General features: G+C 38.0%; 1 protein-coding gene across 1 annotated transcript in view; it reads left to right on the top strand.

The window, feature by feature from the left end:
- Positions 1-25,775, top strand: part of LOC136881077 (PR domain zinc finger protein 10) — a 312,840-nt gene that overhangs the window by 274,951 nt on the left and 12,114 nt on the right. The window contains exons 24-26 of the mRNA XM_067153695.2: positions 3,511-3,684; positions 7,789-7,978; positions 12,513-12,607. Of these exons, the coding sequence (XP_067009796.2) occupies positions 3,511-3,684; positions 7,789-7,978; positions 12,513-12,607 (459 nt within the window). The remainder of the gene's footprint in view (positions 1-3,510; positions 3,685-7,788; positions 7,979-12,512; positions 12,608-25,775) is intronic.

Raw genomic sequence — 25,775 nt, 5'->3', positions numbered from 1 at the left:
ACGGCTCACTTTGCTTGTAATGTATCTGAATCTTTGACGGCATTGTGAAGGTCAAAAACGACGAATGTAGATGAGGAGCGAGATAGAGAGCGAAGGGGACTCGCTCGGTTGGCCTTTGTTAAGCCGCCAGTAAGTAAGGGTCAACAATGTCACTCGGTGAAACTCTTTGTGTTCTGTTTCAGCTCCGAAACGCGACCGCTCTACTTCCACCTACGCCGACAAAGAAGAAACTTTGTAAATACAAAAGTTTCTTTTAAAAAAGCACGTGCTCATTACAATTACGCAGAACTCAGTTATATTTCACTGACACTTTATATGTATAACAGCGGAATTATGTATAAATGGATTACGTATAAACAACGTTTAATTAACAGGCTTTTAAATTACATTTTGCCGGGACCTAAAGGAAATTACGTACAAATACGAATTACACAGAACAGAGTTACATATAATGCAGGTTCAACTGTATCTCAAAACAGGATTTTGACACATACGTCATTGTTATTCTAAAGGCCTCACTCAACTGAAGAGAATAAAGTAAGATGGTTTGGACAAGTGAAGAGAATGGAGGAGGGAAGGATAAGGCCAAGTTTAAAGGAAAGATGGTAAGATGGATAGATTTTATCATAACCCGTTTAAAATAAGGAACGTGGAATGGAACAAAATTACAGAAGAATAATGATTTTAAGTTATACTGGCTATTTTCATTGGTAGGCAGTATTTCTAAATGTTAAAAGATAATAAATGGTGAACGCAACTTTTAGGTCTACATATAAAGTATATATAGTCAGTGTTACTCATATCACATCATTTGTTTCATCTCATTAATTCCTCCGAAGAGGTTGAAGTTAGGAAGGGCATTTGGCCGTAAAAACTCGCTACAAAGATTCGTCTCACTTCATAGTCGACCCCGTAGAGAAAAGGGATAAGGGTATTGTATTATATTATGCAATATTGATACAAAATAACTTTATGGCCAGTCATTTGTTTCTGTCACTTGAGCAGTAGACCTACCACACAGGCCTAAACCTGAGTAACCTGATCACTGCTTTCATTTGAATTATCATCTTGCGCCACCAACTTCCCTGCTACCGGTGTGTCATCATTCCAAGTGACGTCATCTTCACTGCCATCTCATAAGCCATGCACTGCAATCGAGAGCATTCAAGGTCTCATCTTTTTGAGCTTTTTCAAAATAGTTTCGTTCCTGAATACAGAGTCCAACCAGTGTGAATCTATTCCCAAATGGTTTTTGGAGATGGTCTCTGATATTCCTAGTTGGAGCATGTGTAGCAGAAGCCACTCCTCCTGAATAAAGCCATGCTGTATTAAAAAAAAAAAGCATGCCAAACCACCGGCTGTTACCTTGTGTATGTTACGAGTTGTACTTCCGAATGTAATACATAGTGACTGGAAGCATTCTTTTGATAACTGCAGCTGTTGAAAGTCAGACCCATATTTTTAAGTATAGTTCACATTTGTTCTGTACATTTATCGCATGAGGATTTTCCTTAAACAGCTGTAAATAAAATGGTTTAGGTTAGGTATGCTATCGCCCAGATAGTGCCAAAAGTTCCACAACGGAAAGAATAAAAATAAATAACAGGAAAGTTTGCCGCATTTATGGATATCTACAGGTGTGGCAGTGTTTTATTATCATAATGTTTAATTTTTGTACTTTTGTTGTCTCCATTTTTGTTATTAACACATACCATAGTATGTTTTGTTTGGCATCTCCGAAAATCGTGAAAGGTAAATGGGGACAAGAAAACAATTATATTATTATTTGTTAGGTATGTTGGTGAGTAAGACAATCATTATGATTGGATAGTTTTTATCACATTTTAAACTTACTTCTCTTCACAAAATACCTATTTTGACCCAAGTTACAAGATATTAAACAAACACTTTGTTAATGATCTCGCCTGATATAATAATGGCAACAACCGTGCAGCACTTTTTAGACGCCCCCAATGGAGGGTAGTTACATGCACCATTTTTCCCGCATATCAACCTTCCTGCCATTCGTAAATCTCTGGCAGTATTGTACTGGAATCACACTGAGACTCCCAAGAACAGCAGCTAATTGTGCTGACCATTACGCTGGTGGACATTCTTAACTACAAAACACAGACACAAAGCATGACTGATGAGTGCTTGCAATGTGCAGGTTGGATACGAAACTATTCACCTATTTGTGCAACTTCATCAGAGCTGCAGTAGGCCTATGCTATGGAAGTGGACATTTCTTAACTAAGAAACACAGATGTATCGCATGACTTCGATGCTTGATTTCATTGTGTGGGTCGTACGGATGAAACTATTCACAAATTTGTGCAATGTCATCTGAGCTGCAGTAAGACTTGTACCCGCTTCGAAGCGGAATCATTGTTCTTCTCTGATGAATTATGTTGGGCAGTCTTGTATGCGAGATTTATTTTTCATATTCTTCGCCTCAAAAAGCTGGTGGGGGGTCTAATACACGAGTAAATACAGTACCGGTATACCTTCTTTATTTTTGAATTCTTATAAATCCCAACTTGTTTCATATTAACCCCTAGTGGACGACTGTCGGGCATTTCCCGACATCCCAGTTTCCTGTTCTGGACGTATGTCGGGATATACCCGCTGGCTGTTTCCGCAATAAATATATACGCGTTTGAAGCAATTATGCGTGCTGCTGCTATCTATAGTTATTGTATAGAAACTTTAGGAGTGTCACAGCCTTCTAGGTGCGTAAACACTTTGTTTTACGAGTTTTACAGGTGCTATGGATAGTTGTTTACATCAGTCAACTGTGAAAATGGCGGTGTGCAGATGGGGTAGTGCTACTTCATCTGATATAGCTCGTTTCTTACGTGAAATTGACAGGAGTGATGGTGAATTATCAGTTATGGACAGTGAGTTCGATGTTTCTGAGAGCGATGATGACAGTTCTAGAGAACTGGAAGTAGTTGAAAGCGATACAAATAGTAGTAAACCTTACAATGGTTGGAGAGTTTATCGCCCGGCTGATCCGAACTTTGTAAAGAAACCACACATTTTTATTAGTGGTTTCTCACCTCCCACAGGTAAGAAACCATTTACTCTCGTTGAATTGGTGACACTGTTTGTTACGGAAGAATTGGTACAACAAATTGTCGATGAGACTAACCACTCTGCAAGAGAAAAAAATACAAATGAATCAAGTACCACATGGAGAAGAAATATAAGTAGAAAAGGGGCAAACTGTCTTTCAACTACATGTTTTATTGCTTATAGTGTGTATCTAGAGTGATAAATTAATTCATAATGTTGTGAGTCAGACATTGTATCTTCGTTATACCTTCATTGTAAATGTGCAGCATTTTTTAACAAAAAAAATACGAATAGTGCAGGACTACACAAGAAAAAAAATTGTCTGCTAAGGGTTAAGGATTCTCGCCTTGTGAGAAAGCAGAAATATTGTGCTGAACAAAACGAATGTTTCCTATTTGAAGTTCTCAAGTGAACTATTCATTGATTTTGTAGGGTGGTGTACCTGAGATACCTGGCCTTCCAAATCCTACATTCTCTCAGACTGTGGGAAGCATCACTACTCATCCCCATGGCTGCCCCTGGTGTCACAAGCAGTATGCCTCGAAAGCCAAGCTCCTGCAGCACCAAAGAAAGAAGCATATTGACCTCTTGCCAGAGTCACAACAGGTATGTATGTACTGGAAATAGTACTGGTTGTCTTCCACAGCTGTTCAGTCAGTCATTCTTATGGGTGCTTCTGAAAATGTCACTCTTGGGGTCAGTTGGTGCATCCATTTCAACGAGGTTGGCTGACTGATATGTAATAGTAACTTTTGGCTTGGTGAAGAAAGCAATGGGAAACTCTCTCATTCCTCATTTCCCTTGTATGCTTCTTCAGTGATGCCTAGGCCATCTGTGGCAGTTGATGGCTTAGCTGTTGAGGATTCAATAAGCCTTTGGGGCCAAGTACTCTACATACATACATATATACATACATACATACATACATCTACAGCTCATCATTCATTCATTCATTTCCGTGTCCGGTCAGCATTTCCAAAACTGCAGCTGTGATGGCCTTGTTTTTCCTCTAAAAACATCTTGTGATGTGCACGGGTTGTCCAGGAGGGAACAGGTAAGTAGGTGGCTTGGGTCTTGTTCAGTAGCACATTCACACGAGGTGTCTGCGTTTGCTGAAAGGATCCCCCATTTCTTCAGGTTACAACCGGTTTCTATCCAAAAGGACTGCACATCTACAGCTGATTGCCATCTATTCTGTATTTGTCTTTGCACTTTTATATATACATTGGTAACCAGTATTGATATGCACAGATATAATTTCCAAATAATACGCTATAAAATTTTGTGTATTCATTCAAGAGTGTTAATAGAAACACATAATTTTGAAAAATGCTTTTAAAAATTGCAAATCATAACCAGGACCAATTTTAAAAAATTAAGGTCGGTGTGTCTCTCTCTCTCTCTCTCACACACACACACACACACACAATCACAATATAATTGAAGAATGGATAATCGTGAGGGGCTATATACCAAAACCAATATTCTGAAGTAGAATGGATTTTTTTTTTCTTTTTTTCTGTGACATACATATGAATTGGAAGAAAAATCCAATACATATATACAGTACCTCTAGCCTTACAAAATATAAAACAAAATCTTAGATTCATTTGAAATAAAACTGTTCATTTAAAAACAAAATTAACTCCTTATTTGGGAATTCAGCTGCTGATGTGAGAACTCAATAACATTGTTACTGACGTTAGATTCTCTGAAATACATGTCAAATTATGGACTGTTAGTACAAGTTTTCATGACCAAAGTATTATCAACGAGTTTAGCATGCATTGTAGGAAAAGGTTTAGTGTAAGATTCGACAGACTAACTTTCTGACTTGTATTAAACATTACATACCTTTTTAATGACTGAAAACTGAGCTCGATAGTTGCAGTCGCTTAAGTGCAGCCAGTATCCAGTATTCAGGAGATAGTGAGTTCGAACCCCACTGCCGGCAGCCCTGAAGATGGTTTTCCGTGGTTTCCCATTTTCACACCAGGCAAATGCTGGGGCTGTACCTTAATTAAGGCCACGGCCACTTCCTTCCCACTCCTAGCCCATCCCTGTCCCATCGTCGCCATAAGACCTATCTGTGTTGGCGCGACGTGAAGTAACTTGTAAAAAAAAAATAATAATAATGACTGAAAAATTTCACTTTTCACATTTTTTCTCATCAAATAAAACCAGAACTGTACATAAATGAATAAATACCAGATTACTACATCATAAGGTATGATAAATAAAAAGTTACAAATTATATTTCTTTTATCACACCTGATTAAAAAACTGACACGTACTTCGTCACACTGACGTGGAGTCTGTGAGACTCCTACACTACTTTAGATATATTTTTTTCAGTTCCACAGCATTGCTCAATAATGACCTACTGCTTGATTTCTTGAGACAATGAAAGAGGAAGGTACCAAGAAGAACAAGGATGTAAAGTGAAAAGTCTGAACGGAAGCAAATGACCCATCATCTAGAGGACTCTGTGAGACTCCACATCAGTAGCCGAGGATTAATATTTCTTTACAAAGGGGCTAATTTCTGTACCTCTATGTGAAGAACGGAACATCGACCTCTCACATTTATGAACAAAGTGTTTTAAATTCACAACCACCGCCAGCCATTTTATGTAATGAATACTGCAAAACAGATGGGAGAACATAGCATCTTATGAGTTGCTGAATATGAAGGCTTTTGATAGTAATATTATATTTCATCATTTGTATGGCCAACTCACTTTTTCTGTGATGCAGCTCCAACTGTTAGCGAATACATCTCTACCAGCCTTTGTACTGTTTGATGGCACAGTTCAGACAATCGCACACTTTGCATGCATCATTCCTTGGTCTTAGAAAAGAGAAGTTTGGAAATTCTTCCTGAAAAAATTGCTGTAGTACTTGTAGGTCACATTGAGAATATGGATTTTTGACTTTGAAAGCAGTGTAGTGTATAATCTGTGAATATTTGTCAGAACTCTGATATTCCTCTTGTGATTTTACCTTGTGATAATGACTTATGCACCTTGGAATTGACTGAATGTGATCCCTCACTTGATTATGTTCATCATCGTGCATCTTCCTGGAGTTTGATGGTTTGGTCTTTTGTCCTAATGTATAGTCGCACCCTTTTTTTTTTTTTTTTTTTTTTTTTTTTTTTTTTTTTTTTTTTTTTTTTTTTTTAAGTAATACCAAACACATCCATGAATGTGTTCTGCAAACTTGTATACTCTTTTATCTGAATGCAACATTCTTACATTCATAATGTCACCTGCATAATACCTGAAATAAAAATAAATAACCTATAAGGTTTCTACAGTAATGTACATTAATTCCAGGAAGAATCTGAATAATTATTGTATAGGTTATGTCAAGTAAGGATAAAAGAAAATAAGCTTACTGTACATTTTTATGTTGGAGATTTGCCCCTTGCACTGTCCTCTTATTAACAGACAATATTCCTTTCCTGCCACTTTCAACGTCTTCTGCTTTTGTGTAAAAAAAAAAAAAAAAAAAAAAAAAAAAAAAAAAAAAAAAAAAAAAAAAAAAAGCCTGATTGTCACTTTGTCCAGATGCACATTCACAGCCACCACCGGCCATTTTATGCAATGAATACTGCAAAACAGGTGGGAGAACATAGCCTCTTACAAATGTAATTAGTTGCTGAACATACACCTGCTCCACCTATTGCATTTTTTATAAACTGTTTGCAGTGAGACTAGAACATAGCCCATTATGCAGGTTATTATTGACACTAATATATAGTCCCTTTTGAAGAAATAAAATAATTTTTGAAAAAATGATACTTTGCCCCTTATGATTTACCATTCTACAATAATTGTATTGTAAATCCTGAATGTTTTATTTCCAGATACTAATCTTGAGTTCAGTAGTTCCTGAACATGTATTTACATTTGAATCTAACTTGATTTCTTCTTGTATACTCTAGCAATTTTCACTTTTAGATATTTGACATTCAAAGCTTGATCAAATAAAAGTTTGTTACTGTAAGATTACCAGTAGTGGAAAGGAAGAAACAACAACAAAGGATTATAGTTAATGTTCTCAGTTCCTAATAATGTGCATGATTTTTTTTCCTCAGCAACCTTAAGACCCAAACATTTATTTTCAGTAATTTAAATGTATCCGGAGTAACAGGGGACTTTCCAGTCCCATTTTAATTACATGAAATTAAATTTAGTTTCTTGTACAGTCTATACAGTTCGTATAGTTCTATACAGTTTGTTAACTTCAGTATTAGTCCTGAGCTCAAAATTCATGTGGCCAGATACCTTCCCAATTGTCTGTTTTCACTGAGTTTATTATTAATCTGTTTGCATGCTGATAGAAAGAGTTTGTCAGGTAGTGTGTCAGTACCAGGAATTTTTTGCCATAGATAATTATTATTATTAGATTAATTGTTTGAATTATTCTTGTTTCAAAATCTTGATGTTGAATTCCCAGTAGTAATGTGACACTGGCTTCTCACAAGGTGGCCATGGTTTGAATCCTGGCATGTGTGTGTGAAATTTAAAAATAAATCTGGATTCCATATAAAACTGGAAGTCTAATGAGGATGATATAAATAGTTACCCAAAACTGCAAACTTGCTTGCTTTGGTTTTTCTTTTTAATGTTTAATTTTTCCTTCAGCGTTTTGAATTTCATTCAACGAATGAGAAATCTATGATCATTCATTTATTGCTTATTAGGTTCCTCGTGTATCAAGAAACATTAGTTCTCCACAACAGGACGAGGGAAAGTCAGAACTCTCACCTGGATCATCTGGTAGTGAGAATGAGCCGCAGCAACAGACATCTCCAGAAGAGCAACTTACACCCAAACACCAGCCAGAAGTGGTGCAGCTACAGGAGATGGAGAATGTCATCAACATTATTCCAGGTACTTATTGAATTTTAGATCAATAGAATTTTATTTCTAATTTTTGAACTAATTCTTTACTCTTTCCCAGTCTTGCTTCACCTTTTTTCCTGGTCTTGGGTGATGTAGAACAGGACACACCTGCAGTATATTGTTATGTGCCAGCCCTGTCATAGCCCCCTTCGCCACTTCCTAGAAGGGGCTAGCGAGTCAGCTGGGAGCTCCAAGTTCGAGGGATTGACAAGCCTCTTCCTGTATTGTTGTTTTCGTCTGGTTTTACCCTGCATCTTCTGGAACACGAAATGAGAATGGTCCATCTCTAGCTGAGTCCTGAATATTCTAGTAACCCATCATCGAGCTAGAAATACAATGCCACCGCGGTAGTGTTAAAAGGTCAAGTGTGTGGTGGGTGTTCTGCCAGTCAGTATTGGAGTTCGGCAGTTGGACTGGGGTGACAGTAGTGTTGGCTGCCGCCGGTGTCAAGAGTATCTGAGGGAAGTACGATGTGCGCGTGCGCTTATGTGTGTGTGTGTGTGGTTTTTTTTAGAGTACTGTATACATACTGACCTGGAGTGAGCAATTGGAGCTTGATGGCATTAGCCCTGTTTGTCATCTGTGCTTCACCGAAGTCAGATAATGGTCACATACTGAGCAGAGAACTGACCATGTACTGCCTCAGAAAACTGTGCGAGTACCACCATTGACTGAGGGCAGTCATGGAGTCAGTGTGCGGAGCAGCTGTCATGAGTGTAATTGGAACAGTGTTAATTGTCGTACCAAACAAGTTGGCCATGCGGTTAGGGGTGCGCAGCTATGAGCTTGCATTTGAGAGATAATTAGTTCGAACCCCACTATCGGCAGCCGTGGTTTCCCATTTTCACACCAGGCAAATGGTGTGGCTGTACCTTAATTAAGGCCACGGCCACTTCCTTCCCACTCCTAGCCCTTTCCTATCCCATTTTTGCCATAAGACTTATCTGTGTCGATGTGATGTAAAACAACTTTTTTTTAAAAAAATTATCCTACTGGTTAACGCTGTTCATTTGTCAGTGTTAAGTAGCGTGTTTAACAGTATGAATTACTGGACTTTCTCTGGTGTCGAATGAAGGAATAGTCATCGTGTGTTTTGGGGGTCAGCGGCCCTGGTTCGTAGTATCCATCCACCTGTAGCTAGTGTCAGAGGTGACTGGTTGAATAGAATTTTTTTGCGCACATGTGCAGGTCATCTTGAAGTAAATTAGTCCGATAAAATAGTGTGTGTTTTATTCGTAGGTACACTAGAGTCCCTTTAATCCAAAAGTCCGGTTAATCCAAACTGAAATATTCAATTTTTTTAAAAAATTCTCCTTATTGAAATGAAAGAACATATTATAGAATGAAAATTTACTTGCATTTTATTAGTCATATTTTACTAGAATAACTTAATGTAAACATAATTACACATCATAAACCATCAATCATGGGTCGTTTACCTTTACAAAGTCGGTTAGTTTCTTTTGCCGTTGTGATTGGAACCTACTGGAAGATGCACTGTTAAACCAGCGTCTCTTGAACATCACAAAAGTGTGCGTAGCATCGGAGTATTGCTCAGTGTAGCATACGGCAAGTTCTAAGGTGGCCACGGCATCTGAATGTAGCACTAATTGTTCATTGTGGTCTCTTCTTCGTCATCACTCTGTTCCTCATCAACTCCAAATTCTTTCTCCACCATAGCTACAATTTCTTGGTCTGTTTGTAATTGATGACAGTCAGCTTCCATCCACTCGCTAATGTCATTTTCATTGGCTTCCTCACAACCAGGAAGTTGTTGAACAATTTCAAGGAAATTGACATTTGCAGGCGCTTCTGCTGGACTCTCGATGAATGCGAGACTCTGTTACAATTTCTTCCACGTTTTCCTCATGAACTGCTCACTGACACCCTCCCATGCCTCTGCTGCCCTGTAAACCCCGTCCTTTACATTCACGTTCTTCAGTTTTTGAAGAATAGTAAGTGAACTGTCATTCTCAATCACGTACCTGAGAAGTTTCCGTTTATACACAAGTTTTACATTTTGCAGAACGCCCTGGTCCATTGGCTGCAATATCGACGTAACATTAGGAGGCAAGAAAATTGCTCTTATTTCACCGCAAGTTAATTCACTCACTGTTGGGTGTGATGGAGCATTGTCAATTAAGAGCAATGGCCGAGAAGGCAAACCACTTTTTACACTAAAACTTTTTACTGAGGGAACAAACTTTTTCATACCATTCCTTGAAAAGTTGTGCATCCATCCATGCCTTTCTTTGATACATACATACATACATACATACATACATACATACATACATACATACATACATACATACATACATACATTATCATTATAGACTGTTATGCCTTTCAGCGTTCAGTCTGCAAGCCTCTGTGAATTTATAGGACTATCAATTTAGCAATTAGTACTGTGAGATGTCAGCTATGGCCCAATATAGTTTATTTCATAGCTTGATCCACTCCTTTCTGCTTCATAATAATAAGATATCTCCATTGTTCACCATTTTACATCCAGTAATAAACAACCGTTTGCCCTTTTACATCCAGCAAGAAGAACGAGTTCACCATCTGTGGTCCGTTGAAAAGAAAAGTCACAATATATCGTTCGTGGGCTGCAATAGTGGCCAACTCAAAAAATACAAATTTGGAGTTAATGCACTCTCCAGTATTGCAGATTAGTCTGCCTTCCGGCAGCAACACCGCCGTATCTTGCAGTTCAGTATTCCCCCAGCAAATGGCAGAAGTGCCGCTGGTGCATTCGCTGCTTTGCTCCTTGTATTGGCAGCAGTACTGGTGTTTCTCATCGTTTGCACCTGGAACTCAGCAGTCCCATGGCGCATTCTGATCATCATTAGTGACACATTGTAAGTTGTTCCAGTGTCGCAGAAGAAATTTAAATATTGTCTGCGGTCTGTCAGAAACTTTAAACTCAGTTATCTCTGAACTTTTTTTTTCTTTTTTGGTTGTGTCACTATTGTAGCCCAGGAGCAATACATTTTTAAATTTTCGTTTCTGATTTCCCGGTGGTTGGCTTACAGTCGGTGCCAGCTTATAATCAAATTTTCCACGGCATTAAGGAATGCTTTTATTTGTGCTCTGGTGCCTTTGCAGAATTTTTCTTATGTATTTCCAGGAATTGGTATTTTAACAAATTTGGATGTTAGCAGAGAGTTAGGTGAAAATCACTAAAAGGTGGCAAGATCTAATAACATTCAAGCTAAAATAGGTACTCTTTACGTGTTTTATTTGAGCTTGCATTCTTGTTTAATATGATAATAGCGTCTGGTGGTATGAGCCGATGCTATTTCATTGCCCAGGGGACCTCTCAATGCGTTTGTTACACATTTGGGTAGGCTTTTTCACCTCTGAGTACAAAACATGCTAGACCAAAATTGGAGATCCGCTGTGAAGGGACACTTTTTCTCCCCGTAATGAGTATCCCAGATCCAGTATCTGTCACACTTGATTGTGCACTCACCCTTCAAAACTCATTTAACATTGACTACAAAGAAGATCAGTACAAGACTTAACATTGTACAGAAACTTGCAGGTACTAACTGGGGAGCAGATGTGCATACTCTGCACACAGCAGTACTTGCCTACTTTCTCCTGCTGAATACTGTGTCCCTGTGTGGCTCAGCAACACACATGTACATAAAGTAGATGTGCTCAGCTGATTTGCCTGATTTTGAGAACGGTGAAATCAACTCAGCTCTCAAAACTCCCAGTCCTTGATAACATTACCCCACCTCCAATGCTGTTCACGAATTTGTGAATTGTTTCTTCACGAATTTGTGAATTGTTTCCACAGGAACTCGCTGGTGTTTGAAGAACTGCTGGACCTTCCAGCCTTCAGGTCACATTCCAGGAGACAATCATGGACTGTAGACCTTCCCTGGTCTAACTTTCAAGATGAAAGAAAGGCAGGTGGGAATTTAACGCTTCCGTACCTGTGAATGGTCATCTGATTCAAGTCCCTGGCTACATTTTAATGTATAGCAAAAGTTCAATGCTAAATCGCTTCTGAACAACTCGGGAAAGATGTAAGTACCTAACGCACAAATGACAGTTGGCTGATACACCATCTTGTGATTGTGGAGCATCTTACCAGGTTCTTCTCGATCGTTTGCTGTAGGAGTATCGGAATTGAATCGAATTACTGCAGAAGCAGAAAAGTACCTAAAAGATCTGGATGCTGAACTATAGCCAATGTCTATGTCTTTCCTTCTCTTGTTATTCTTTTAAGGTTTTGTTTATATACTAATGTATTCTTGTGTAACTTTCGTAAAAAATAATAATCGGAATCATAATCGATTCTCAATTCCAGCACTCGGGTGTGGGAATGGACAAGCCTTTGCCATTGTCTTAGTCTTGCCACCTTGCAGGATTTTCTCCCATTCCAGGCTGCTCCTAGCAAAAACAATAATAATGATGTTTTTGTGTTGTGTATGGTAACTATTAAAACTAGAGTATTCAAAAGTGAAATACCTTTCATTTTATTAAATGTTTATTTTCTTCTCAGCTGAATACCAGATCACTGCCACCGAGGAAGAGCTGAGGAACTTTCAGGAGTCGGGGATTATAATTGACGCCACAACTCTGAAGCGTCCCTTAAAGGTATTGTCATTGATTACTTTTGCATGAACTTGCAATAAAAATACATTGCTCAGTGATAAGCTGTGTGAATAGTTGGTTATGCACTTATCTTCTATGCTGAAGATTGCAGGAGATTATTCCAGTGCTGTTGATCAGCATTTAAGGATGCATACATGCAAAATACATTTAGATTTACTGGTACGTTAAAGCACCCTTTTTCAGGGCAATCTTCCTGCGTACAAATTAATAATATTAATTGTTGTTGTTATTTTTGCATTTGGCAGAATGGTCAGAATGGTTGGAGAGCAGCAGGCCAGGTGAGGGATTTTGTCTGCATCTGGCTTGGGGACTGGGTTTTTGTGTACAACTTAAATCACCTTTTCACTTAAATACACATCATACGACCAACCACCACAGAAACTTATGATAATGAATATATCTCTCCACATAGGATTGGTGTTAGGAAAGGTATCCAGTCTTAACATTTGGCTTAATCCACTGGTAATGCCCATTTGATCAATTTGAGAAAAGACCGGGAATAATAATATTAAATTATATAAGCTTTTTAGCCCTTTTGAGTTGTAAAATTATCAGCATTTTGTCCCAGTGTTCATTGGATTGCCACCTTTCCAAGATGCTTGTGGCTAGTGAGCCGATAAGAAGAAATGACTAGTCATGTGTGATAAAGCATATTTTGAATAATATATACTGTAATTTGAAATAAAATTACAAGTACTATTATTGAAACCCACCTGTAGGCAACACACACACACACACACACACACACACACTGAAAGACAGATATCGTGAAACTGATCATAGACAAGTGAACAACACATTGAATGACTTTGCTGTTACCAAAAACTTACATGCACTACTGCTATATCAAGCAGTCTGCATATGGAATATGTGGAATATCTTCCAGCTCTTTCCAGATGTTTAAAAGAGCGAAGAGAGATACAGCAAAGAGCAAGATACGTAATACTTGTCATCTCCCTCGACTTTTAACATTTGGATGATTGGTAATGATTGCCTAGAAAGCAGCCATAGCCAGTTTCAGTAAAATAATAGAAGAAACAGCATGGTTTTCTGCAGCTTAACAAACATCCCTGACTTAGCAGTCACTTGTTTGTAGAGAAGCCGTCATCAAAATAAAAATATTCTCTCTGGTTATGTTATTTCCTCTCTCCAACCACACCACATAAATTGTAAATGAATGCATCCTCTTACTGCTCAATCTCTGCAGCTTAGAGCTTAAAACAACAGCGCTAAGTGGAGCTAGTTTATCTGTGGCTAATTTCACATAGTGATTGTTCACACATTGTGAAATAACATGGTTTTCAGGAAATATAAATTCATGTAAATTATGTATGTTCTAACCAATAAGTACTATTCATGATGCTCATTGTATAAGTCTAGTGTTCTTTCATTGTAAGTTAGACTTGTCCTTTTGTGTTTGTCCTGTCTCCTGTTTCTTTTGTCCTTCTTGCCTTAATGTTCATACTATTTTGTGTTGCCTTTTTTGTTCCTATCTATGTATCTAAACTCAATTTGAGACTTGTTTATTCCTTTCTGGTACTTATTACCGGTACAAACAAAGTAAATATTCAGTTTTGGCAACGTAAAATAACTTATAAATTTGTTTGCAGGACAAAGGGTGTTAATGGTGCATTAATATATTTTATTTTCTTTCTGTATACCTAGACTGATCAATGGCTATATTTGTAAATCTGTATCTTTCCTTTTCCTTTGTAATACACATAAACAAAATATTGTTCTTTTCATACCAGGCAAATGCTCAGACTGTACTTTAACCCAATTGCTTCAGATTTAATGGTCTCATGCGTTCGCTTAGAAATCATATTTAAATTGCTCTCAACAGGAGCAAGCCACCCACTGGTCAGAACTACTGTGCACTGCTCTGAAATAAATGCCACAAATGGAACAGCAACCAGAATTTTCATGCACAGTTTTCAGTGAAGCTCTCAAAATAATTTTACTCGACAAAAATGACGTGAGAACTAAGATTTTGTGTGAACGTTCAGGTATACATTTATCTTTGCTTACAAACCTGGGACATCAGAATAGAGAGAGCAAAGTAGGCAGTGTGAGAAACGACAGGTCCATAAACTCCAAGAACACAGACAACTCCTATACCGAATTATCTAAATATTTCTCTCTCAGTTGTACTGATACCGCTGGGGAGCCTCTAAAGTGATGAATAATTTGTTGGTTATCACTATTACTAACCCACACCCAGTCATTATGTTTTGCTTTCGCACATAGGGCTTTTGGTATGATTTCACATTCACTCGTACCAGATGAACTGTCACTTTCACATAAAATCCTTTTGCCGTTATCTTAATTGCTATCATTGTCCTCCAAATCACTGTCTAAAACACTTTCAATTAACTCAGCATTAGCATTGCTGTCACTTTATACTATGCCTGGAGCCATGGCTACGAGGATGACTGACACATGATGAAATGTTTGTCGCTTTCTGAGGCTATAATTAGGCAATAAATAATGGTACATGTTCTTAGAAGCAGAGCTGTAAACAAGCCAGAACAGAAGTTCGCAAAAGGGAAACCCTTGCAGGGGTGATCAAAATATAGGCTAGAACATACGTTGTGACGCGTGAGTGTCTCGTCATTTGGTTGAAGGCCTGGCCAATCCTCGCGTGAATGTCACATCAAATGAGTCCAGTAGGTTAATTAAGTTGAGGTAGTACACCGTATCTTCTTCCACCTCTTTTTTTCACATCTGTGGGGTCGCAGGTGCGAACTGTGTTGCACATGTGTTTTTGGCTCTGTTTTACGGCTGAATGCCCTTCTTGATGCCAACCCTACTTGGAGGGATGTAATCACTATTGCATATTTCTGTAGTGATTGGTAGTGTAGTGTGTTGTCTGAATATGAAGAGGAGGGTGTTGGGACAAACACAAACGCCCAGTCCCGGCGCCAGAAGAATTGATCACACGAGATTAAAATCCCCGACCCGGCCAGGAATCTATCTCAGGACTCTCTGAACCAAAGGCCTCCATGCTAACCATTCAGCCAAGGAGTCTGACTATCTTCACAGTATTAATTTTAATATTTTAGGTACATTTTCCTGAACAAAAAAATTTTGTACTCGTGTATCTGCGTAATTAATGTGATTGCTGTCTTTTGTATATGCTAAAATATTGAAAAACAGAACTCATACAATTTTATTTCAAAAGTGGAAATTTTGTAGCCTTTTTTTAAATAATATCTTGTTAATATCTTGTTGAAAGAAAAGAGTGTGAGGGATTGTTTCAAGGAACATGTTGTGCAAGGACTAAATGAAGGAAATACTGCAGTAAGAAGTAACAGAATAGAACAGACGAAGAGTGGACAGAATGAGATCAGTGGACTTGCAGAGGAAAGGTTGGAAAGAAAGATAAGATCAAGCAAGAATCAGTGGATAGCTCGGGAGATACTAGACCTGGTTGATAAATGGCGAAATTACAAGAAAGAAAAAAATTAGAAGAGCAGCAAAGAATACAGGTGATTAAAGAATGTAGTAGATAGAAAATACAGGACAGCTAAGGAAGAATGGCTGAAAGAGAAATGCAAGGATGTTGAAGGTTGTATGGTTGTAGGAAAGGTAAATGCTGCATACAGGAAAATCAAGGAAACCTTTGGAAAGAGAGAGAGACTAGGTGTATGTTGGAGGACCACTTTTAGGGGAAGAAGACAAGGCAGAAAGATGGCAGGAACATATCCGATAATTGTATCAAGGGAAAGAAGCAGATGATAAGTTTCTGGAACAAGAAGAGGCTGTTGATGCTGATGGAATGGGAGGCCAATTTTGAGGTCAGAATTCGATAGAGCTTTGAGAGACCTAAATAGAAATAAGGCTGGAATTGATGACATACCCTCTGAATTACTGACTGCCTTAGGAGAAACAGGCATGGGGAGGTTATTCCATTTAGTGTGTAAGATGTATGATACAGGAGAAGTGCTGTCCGACTTACACAGAATGTTGTACCTATCCCCAAGAACACAGGTACTGATAAGTGTGCAAAGCAAATTGAAAAAAAGAAAAAAGGAATTCAGCAAGTTGTTCACAACATTACTGTAGATATAGATAGATAATGTATTTACTGGGTATACTGGCAAAGTTAGGGACAGCTGTTTCTATCTTACACTTTACCAGTAACAGAAGTAGATTGACAAATGAATAATGTTAACTGAAATTATTAAAAGTATACATATGTATATAAATAGATAAGATGATATAAATATTGAGTTTTATCTGTTAAATGAAATTAAAATCAACAGCCTGTTTTCAGTCATTCGACCAGGTCAGGAATGGAATGAATGAAGTCCCCATCTAGCGGCAAGGATAGGAATTGTGCCGGCTGCTGAAGCCTGTCGCACTCCTCTGGGGCAATGATTAATGAATGACAGATGAAATAAAATTATATTGGAGAGTGTTGCTGGAATGAAATATGACAGGGAAAACCGGAGTACCCGGAGAAAAACCTATCACGCCTCCGCTTTGTCCAGATTGAGTTTTATCTGTTAAATATTTTTTTAAAAGAGTACACATAGTGTAGAACAGTAATTAGGCTGTGAGATTGCAACCAGGAGATAATGGGTTTGAATCCCACTGTTGGCAGCTCTGAAGGTGGCTTTCCGTGGTTGAATTGTGTTTAAATCTGAATTGAACAGTTGTAAAAATATGTATAGTATTTGAAGGTACACAGATACATCAGTCTCGTGTCCATACATTTACTGGCACATAAAAGAACTTCTACATCCATCCATTCCCTTTTCCAGATTCTCTCTGGGTAGGGTAGTGTACTAAAGCCCTCCACCTTACTCGGATCTTTTTACCATTCCTCTTATAGTACTTTATTGCTATCCAACTGCTCTGTTTGCAATACAGTCCACAACAGAGCACCTCCATCCTATTCTAGGCTGTCCCCTAGGCCTCTTTCCAGTCTCTGTATCCATGAATGTTCTCTTTGGTATTTTCTCTCCTGGCATTCTCATCATGTGTCCAAACCATTTTAGCTTTTGCTATATCAGTCTCTTCTTGAAGTTTACACACTCCCACGCTTCTCCTTATTTCCTTATTTCGTATTATATCTTACTTTGGTTTTGCTTAGTCAATGTCCAGGCTGCTGAAGCATAGGCCAATGTAGGTTTATAATAGGACGAGTATAAAATCTTCTTGCACTTCATTGGCACATCTTTGTTCCATACAATGTCTCTCACACACTGGTAGAAACTTGCAGACTGCTGTATTCTTAAATCAATTTCTCCATCCAAATTGCCATCTTGTGACATCACGCTGCCTAAATATTTAAAATTTCACTACTTCAAGAGGTTCATTTCCTATTTTTATCACTCCCTTGGATTTTCTGTTACCTCTTGCGATGATCAAAGTCTTGCTTTTCTCAGTACTAATCTTCATTCCAAAATTTCTTATCTCCTCATTCCATAAATCAACTTGTGTCTGTATTTCCTCTTCATTATCTCCCCAGACTACAATGTCATCAGCAAAGAGCATAGACTTTTACTTGCTTGCCCATCATATTCTCCTTGAGATTATGTAGAATTCTATCCATGATTATTATGAAGAGTAAGGGAGACAACACACTTCCCTGTCTTAAGCCTGTCTCAACTCTGAACCATTCAGTTTGACCCACTTTGGTTCTATCACAACTTTTGCAATTTTGATACAATGCTATTACCATCTGCATTGTTTCATTCCCAATCTGTGCCTCTGTCAATGTTTTCCATACCAAATTCCTTGGGACACTGTCATATGCCTTTTTCAATATCTAGAAACGATACTAGCATGTCCTTTCCATGTTCCCAATACCTTTCCATCATTTGATGCAATGTAAATGTGGACCTGCCTCTTCTGAATCCATACTGGTGTCCTGCCAATCTTCCATCTACTCAGTCTCTTATTCCTTTATCCAATATTCTTTCAAGGATCTTAGCTGCATGAGGTATCATTGTCACCCCTCTGTAATTTTCACATTGCTTCCTGTCTCCTTTTCTTGAAAATTGGTATAATGACCCCTTTCGTCCACTCTTTTGGAACATTCTTTTCTCTCCATATCACTCTGAAGAGTCTATACAACCACTGTAGACCAACTGCTCCTGCTGCTATTATCATTTCTATGGTGACCTCGGCAATTCCAGCTGCCTTGCCTCGTTTCATTCTTTTAGTGGCCCACTCAATCTCTGCCATGGACACCTCGTTTTCCTTATGTTCCATCTGCACGAAATCTGGTTCTTCAATTTCTCCTTGTACCGAGGTATTTTGCACATTGTAAAGTTGTTCAAAGTATTTTCCCCATCACTGCAATATATCCTGCTTCTGTGTCATCACTTCCTCCTGTTCATTTTTAATGAAGTTAGCACTTTCACCTGTTTTTTTTTTTTTTACCCACTGGAATAAGATCTTTTTTGTTTCCGGTTGTATCTTCTTGCAGAGATTCAGTGAATTTTTGTCAGCATTTCTTTTTCTCTTCTTGAATCACCTTGGAGCACTCCTTCTTACAGTGCCTGTATTCTGTTTTGGATTATGTTGTTCTGTTTCTCAGCCATCTTTTCCAAGCTTGTTTCTTCCTTTTAACTATATCTTTTACCCTCTCATTCCACCAGGGCGTTTCTTGATTTTTCTTCCTTCCCGATACTCTTCCTCAGGTCTTTTCTGCAGACTCCACCTTGACTATTTTAAAGTATGCCCATTCTTCTTCGATCCTTCTGATGTCTTCCTTAGGTATGCTTGTTTTAATGTGTGTCTGGAACTCTTATTTCCTTCTCCTGCAATTTCCACACCCTTAGCTTTCTTTGCCTAATCTCAGTCATCTTTTGTATCTTTCCCATCTTTAACTCAGCTATCACAACTCTGTGTTCTCCTTCGAAAGATTCACTTGGGAGGGCTGTTACATCTACCAACATTTTCCTGTTACCTTTCTCGACCAAAATGTAATCTATCAGAGTTTTGATTTTGTTATCCCAACTATATCTTGTTATCTTCTGACTGTTTTTCTTTCGAAACCATGTGTTACCACTGATCAGCTCATTTCTTCTACAAAAGTCTACCAAACTATCTCCAGCCTTGTTTCTCTTCCCATATCCAAAAGGACCCATAATCTCTCCATCTCCTGTTGATAAACTTAAGCATGATAGGTTAAAATGACTATTTGATCCGTATTGACTAGTTTGAATGTAGTACAGAAATATTTCAAATAGTTATATTTGAATCAGCCTTGTCAATACACTTATTAATGAAAGAAAATTATTTATTCAACCAAACATGTTTCAGGAATTCAACCATTCCCTTCATCAGTGGGCAGATCAAAGAATAAAACAACATAACACAATCTTTTGTTTTTATAATTTCAAAGAAGTATTGTATCCGAATACACCATATCAATGAGTAAAAGAAAACTTACAAAATATGGTAAAAATGATCAATACATAAAATTTTGTTGAACTGAATGAAAATACTATATAAATTTAAGTTTCTTCCAATTCCCTGTTAGTGTCACTACATTGATCGTCGCTATCTTGATGTATTTGGTTGCAGGACAAAATTCTGGCACCGCAGTGTCTCTGAAAACTATCTAAATGTAGTTAGTGGCACGTTAACAACAATAACATTATTTTAAAATATAAATGCAGTACAGTATATACAAGACATGAAAATAGTGCTTCAACTGCTAAACATATTTGAAAGGTTAGGTAGAGCGTAAAATAGTAGTTCCAGTAATTAATAAACAATATAAAATGTGTAATTAAGTCATTAACAACTATATTAGTTTACTATGTAAACTAAAAGTATTGAAATAATAACAATAAATTATTTTATTAATTTGACTACCTAATCAATACGTATTGATTAGGTGGTTGGGTGGTCAAATTAATAAAATAACTTACTGTTATTATTTCAATCAAATATCATCAATACGGATCAAAAATGATTCATCACATGTAAAACTAAAAGTATATCAAAAAGAAACTTATTTTGGATTGTGATTACAGTGTATAGCCACATGCAGGTCATCAGCAGAAAGACAGAGAGGCCAACTTTCAAGAAAGGCAATTCGTAATACAGCCGTTAGGCCACGTGTGGGGGGACTGCGCGGCGGACGTCAATTTCTTTTTCTGAGATCTTAATAACTTACATATCATTGAAAAATCAATGAACAACATACATTTCAAGCAGATGTAACATATTCAAAGACTGGCATATAAAGAGTGTATGACTCTTACCTGAGAAAGTGACAGGTGATCTGCACTACTTATCTAAGTGGAGGTTAAAGGATCATTTCTTTTGTTGTGTACTGTAGTTGCTCCCTTAGCAGCTTGTACTTCCTGTTTGCTAAACGTACAATGGTGACATGCTTTTTCTTTTTATATCATGTGCATCCTTTGCACTAACAGAGCACTTAACAGTTTGCTGTTCATATTAGCACGGAATTCCGTCTTGTTCTTCCTCATGCACATCTGAAATATCGTGGCTACACACACTACAAAACACGTGTGAATGAGATTTTGAGAATGCAGTAAAAAGGGCCCTTCTTTCAAGTATTCCTCCCTAAATTTTTGAACTACTTTTGGTTTATTACTTGCGTCACTAGTCACAGTAACGTCATCACACGTATTTTCCTGCACAAGAAATCGCTTCAGTATTTCCACCTTTCGCATTTCGTAACACACGAATAGCATATATCCTAGAAAAGCAATATATGTACATTTGGCAAGCAAAATCGCAATAAATACTTCTTCAACGGTCACGCACACAGTATTCACAATGAAACGGAGTTTGTCACCACTTTGCCGCCAAAACAAAGACAAAAGAACTTGCATAGTTGCATGGGAGTCTGATCATGTGACGAACAAAGACAAAAACTCCGCAAGATATACCACTTCACAGGTGCCTATGTTTTCAGTACTGCAAGCACACACTGCGTTCGGTGTGTGAAAATTCAAAATGTTCTTAAACGAGGGACAAGAAAGGGAAATGATTACTGAGAAATCCAAAAATAACTGCGTTCGGCGTGTGAAAATTCGAAATATTCTTGAACGAGGGACAGGAAAGGGAAATGAGAAATCCAAAAATAATATTCTGAGAATTCAAGCTGTAATGGCATTCCTAGTGTAACCTTTTGAGCACTTCATACACATAGGTTTAAAAATCAACAAAAAATCGTAATTTGTGGTGTGTGATTCGTAAAGGCATAATTATGATGAGTAATTCGTAATTATTATGATTGAACCATAATAGTTGGCATTTCTGTAAAGATGATGTTTGCTGTACTTGAAACTGTGAGACCATGACGCCATGGGAAGGAGGTCTTTATTTAAGTGATCTTGAGCTAAGTAAAAGTCATCTGGAGCCACATGTACATCATCAGCATAAAGATGTTGTTTGTAATACTTGAAACTGTGAGAGATATCATTGACATACAAAGAGAATAGGGGGGAACCCAGCTTAAACACAAATGTAAGCTAAAACCTGGCAGGTCCACAGTTCTTAATAAGATCTGTTACAATGCACAACATGAGGTTTTCCCATAAGACTGATGTAGTGCAGGTGTAGCTAAACTGAACAGGAAGGGTAACAGGCCAGGAATGGAATGAGTTTGTAGATTTTTACAATGAAATTAGGAATTAACTGTGAGGTGTGGAGAGCTTGAGTAGCAGTAACTACAGATGTGGTCCAGAAGTACTTTGACAATTGAAGTAACACACTGGAGGGCATACCCCCTTCTAGTATCGTCAACTACAATGAGACTAACTTCACAGACGATCCAAATGAAGCTAATGTTATAGTCAGACAAGGAGTGAAACATCTGGAGCACAATCCATCACGAGTGTGATTTCAGCTATAGCTTATAGTATGGTCATCTGACGAGAAGTAAGCATGGCTCCGTGCATGCGCCAATCTCAAGTCTCAGTAAACGTTTGTTTCGTCCGCTGTGACTCTTGGGAACTGGGGTGCTGTTGTGAAGTTTCCAAGTGGTAGAGCGAATGTGCTTTAGTTTCACATTTGCTGTAAATATTACATAATGAACAGTTTAATAATGAACCTGCATCTGTTAGAGAGCTCACACTATTTATCAGGACAAATGTTTGTGGCTTAGTGTAGTAGTTATCTGTTACTCGTGCCATACTTCCAAGCTGCCGCGACTTTTCGTCAGATGCAGATAGTATACAGTGTGTAAGAGCAAACATCTATATGATACCTAAATGGAGGGAGTTATTGGAGGAGCTGACTTCAATCGATACTGTAACGGCTGATTTGGTATTCCCATGTTTGAGATTTGGTTTTTGAAAATACTGATGTCCTATGACAGAAAACTGAATGGTAACAAAGTATGATCGGCAACAATTTGTCCGGCCATTTTATTTCCTTCATGTAGCTGCCTCTGTGGATTGGTGGTAGAGTGTCGGCCTCCGGATCCCAAGATAACGGGTTCAAAACCGGCAGAGGTAGTCGGATTTTTGAAGGGCTGAGAAAAGTCCATGTCGACTTGTAAAAGATCTCTGGTGATACATTAGGGGTTTACTCGGTGTGCCATCTAGTAGGCGTAGAGTAAAGCGGAACATTAAAATTGACAAGCAGACAGCCAGATGGCATCAAATTGAAATTTCTGCACACGGTAGCTGAGGCCATAAATTGTTGTTGTTGTTGTTGTTGTTATTATTATTATTATTATTATTATTATTATTATTATTATTATTATTATTATCTGTTTCTTTTACTTTCACGTAATTACTGGTATGTGCACAGGTGTCCACTACTTTTTTTACCTTTGAAATTTGCGTGTTGAAACACCATAGGCAAGTTGAAGAAGACTTAACACAGGGATTCTACCCGAATCTGAATTTCCTTGACTGCTAAAAAGCCATTTTGTGAAAATAAAAGTCAGCAATGCAATGAATGTCCTATCTGGCTTTCATGAAACTGGAATTCATCCCTTGTCTCTAGAAAAGGTCCCATGGCTAATTCCAGACATGGACAACACAGGTTCTATGAGTAATGAAATACCATCTGAAATATGCACAAGTGCAGCACCAGATGTTCAAGAGACGAGCTAAATAAGGAAAACTGCTTATTCTTCCACCTGAGAAGGGAATTGTGGTCAATGATTTCAGACCCAGCATGAAAAAGACTTCAATATCTTTACCTAATCAGAAGAAGAATAACTCTCTCATCATCTTTTAATAAAGATAACTTTCTGGTAAAAGAAGTGGAAAAGAAAACAGTAAGAGTGGTTAAATATGCAATTAAGAAGAAAATCATTATTTAATTGGGAGTGTCTCCAGTGGAACATGAATTTAAAGTTTTGAAAAAAAAAAAAAAAAGAGCGAAACTCAACAGAACAGTGAATTTTATGTTCCATCACTTTTTTTTTTTTGTCATGGTGTGAGGAGAGGATATTGAAGAAATTTGTTAGGTAAGTAGGTTGTGAAGAATTTAGTGTTTTATGAAGAATGCTTGGGTGTGTTAAGTACACCACATGTTGAGATGTGGCCAAGATGTAGAAGGATTGATTAAGAGAAAAATAGACTCAGTCATGGAAGGTAAGGGAACTAGAGAGAGACCAGGCTCTGTATGGAACTAAACGAGGCTGCAGAGCTAATTACAAATGAGATTTTCGAGACGTGTAGTAAATTCACAGGGGCCGACTGAATGATGAAAGGCATAAGAGACTATAATGAAGATGTATGTATGTATCTAGACTTTATTAGAAGTCTATTGTAAATAGTTTAGGAAATAATAATACTGTAATGACAATGATGAGAGGCCTTCTACATGTTAAAGTTAGGTACAAAAATGTTCCTACCGAGCTCGATAGCTGCAGTCGCTTAAGTGCGGCCAGTATCCAGTAATTGGGAGATAGTGGGTTCGAGCCCCACTGTCGGCAGCCCTGAAGATGGTTTTCCATGGTTTCCCATTTTCACACCAGGCAAATGCCGGGGCTGTACCTTAATTAAGGCCACGGCTGCTTCCTTCCAATTCCTAGGCCTTTCCTGTCCCATCGTCGCCATAAGACCTATCTGTGTCAGTGCGACGTAAAGCGAATAGCAAAAAAAAAAAAAAAAAAATGTTCCTGTATTGACGTTCAGTTGCAAGAATTTTATATTTCGTTACTTGTGCCCAGTACCACTTACCTATTATCAACCTCTCTTCTGAATAGATTTGGATACAGTCGTTTCATTTATAGTGAGATTTAACAGCTGGGATTGGCTCTAACATTTAACACTGACAACAAGCACTTGGTCCTCTATTCGTGTGCTTACCTCTTTTGTCAGAGGGGATGGTTGTACCTTCAACTCCAAATGAATGTAGGACACTCCACTTTAGTCTAATATTTACTTTAACCGTTTAGCTTTTTCTCGAGTTTCTTAACACTCCCACGATATGAAGTTCCATTTATGAGAGAAAAGTGTTCCAAATATTTTTAATAAGCGAGATCTTCCTTGAGTAGTAATTTTACATTTACCATGTCAAGCAGAATGGCTAACTCATCCATTTCTGGTGCCAAAAAAATAAATAACCCGAGATATGATGTTCATATCAGGAGAAAATAAACAGTAGTAAATGACATTATTATGTAATGAGTAAATAACTTAACATTTTCATTTTCACATGTGTCTCATGAAATATTGTCTGGCTCCATGGCTAAATGGTTAGTATGCTGGTCTTTGGTCCAAGGGGTCCCGGGGTCTATTCCCGGCCGGGTTGAGGATTTTAACTTCCATTTGTTAGTTCCTCTAGTTCGGGAGCTGGGTGTTTGTGCCATCTTGCAACATTAGAATAGGGGCCCATCCTCACAGAGCTTCACCAAGCCTCTCCGGAGGCCACACGACGTTGTTATTATTATATGAAAGATGAACACATCCGCACCTCACTGATCGTGATAACTACTTAACTTTAAGGTTGTTAGTTACAATGATGCTACTACTTGAGGCCGTTGAAATTTGGCGTAGGGCATGTCCTCAGCCCAAGCATGTGAGGTACAAGGATTAAACAATCCTCCATGTGTGATTAAAACTTCATCGGTAAATATTACACTGGTTGGAAAGTTTGGTTGGTCTACTTTTTGCTGCTAGTGAAGGAATTGCAAGAACTGTTTTTGCAGAAATCTGTAGACCACAGCATTCATTGCATTTGTTTGTCAAGC

Source organism: Anabrus simplex, chromosome 9, assembly GCF_040414725.1.
Source record: "Anabrus simplex isolate iqAnaSimp1 chromosome 9, ASM4041472v1, whole genome shotgun sequence".
Classification (NCBI taxonomy): Eukaryota; Metazoa; Arthropoda; class Insecta; order Orthoptera; family Tettigoniidae; genus Anabrus; species Anabrus simplex.
This window is presented reverse-complemented; position numbering and strand designations above follow the sequence as displayed.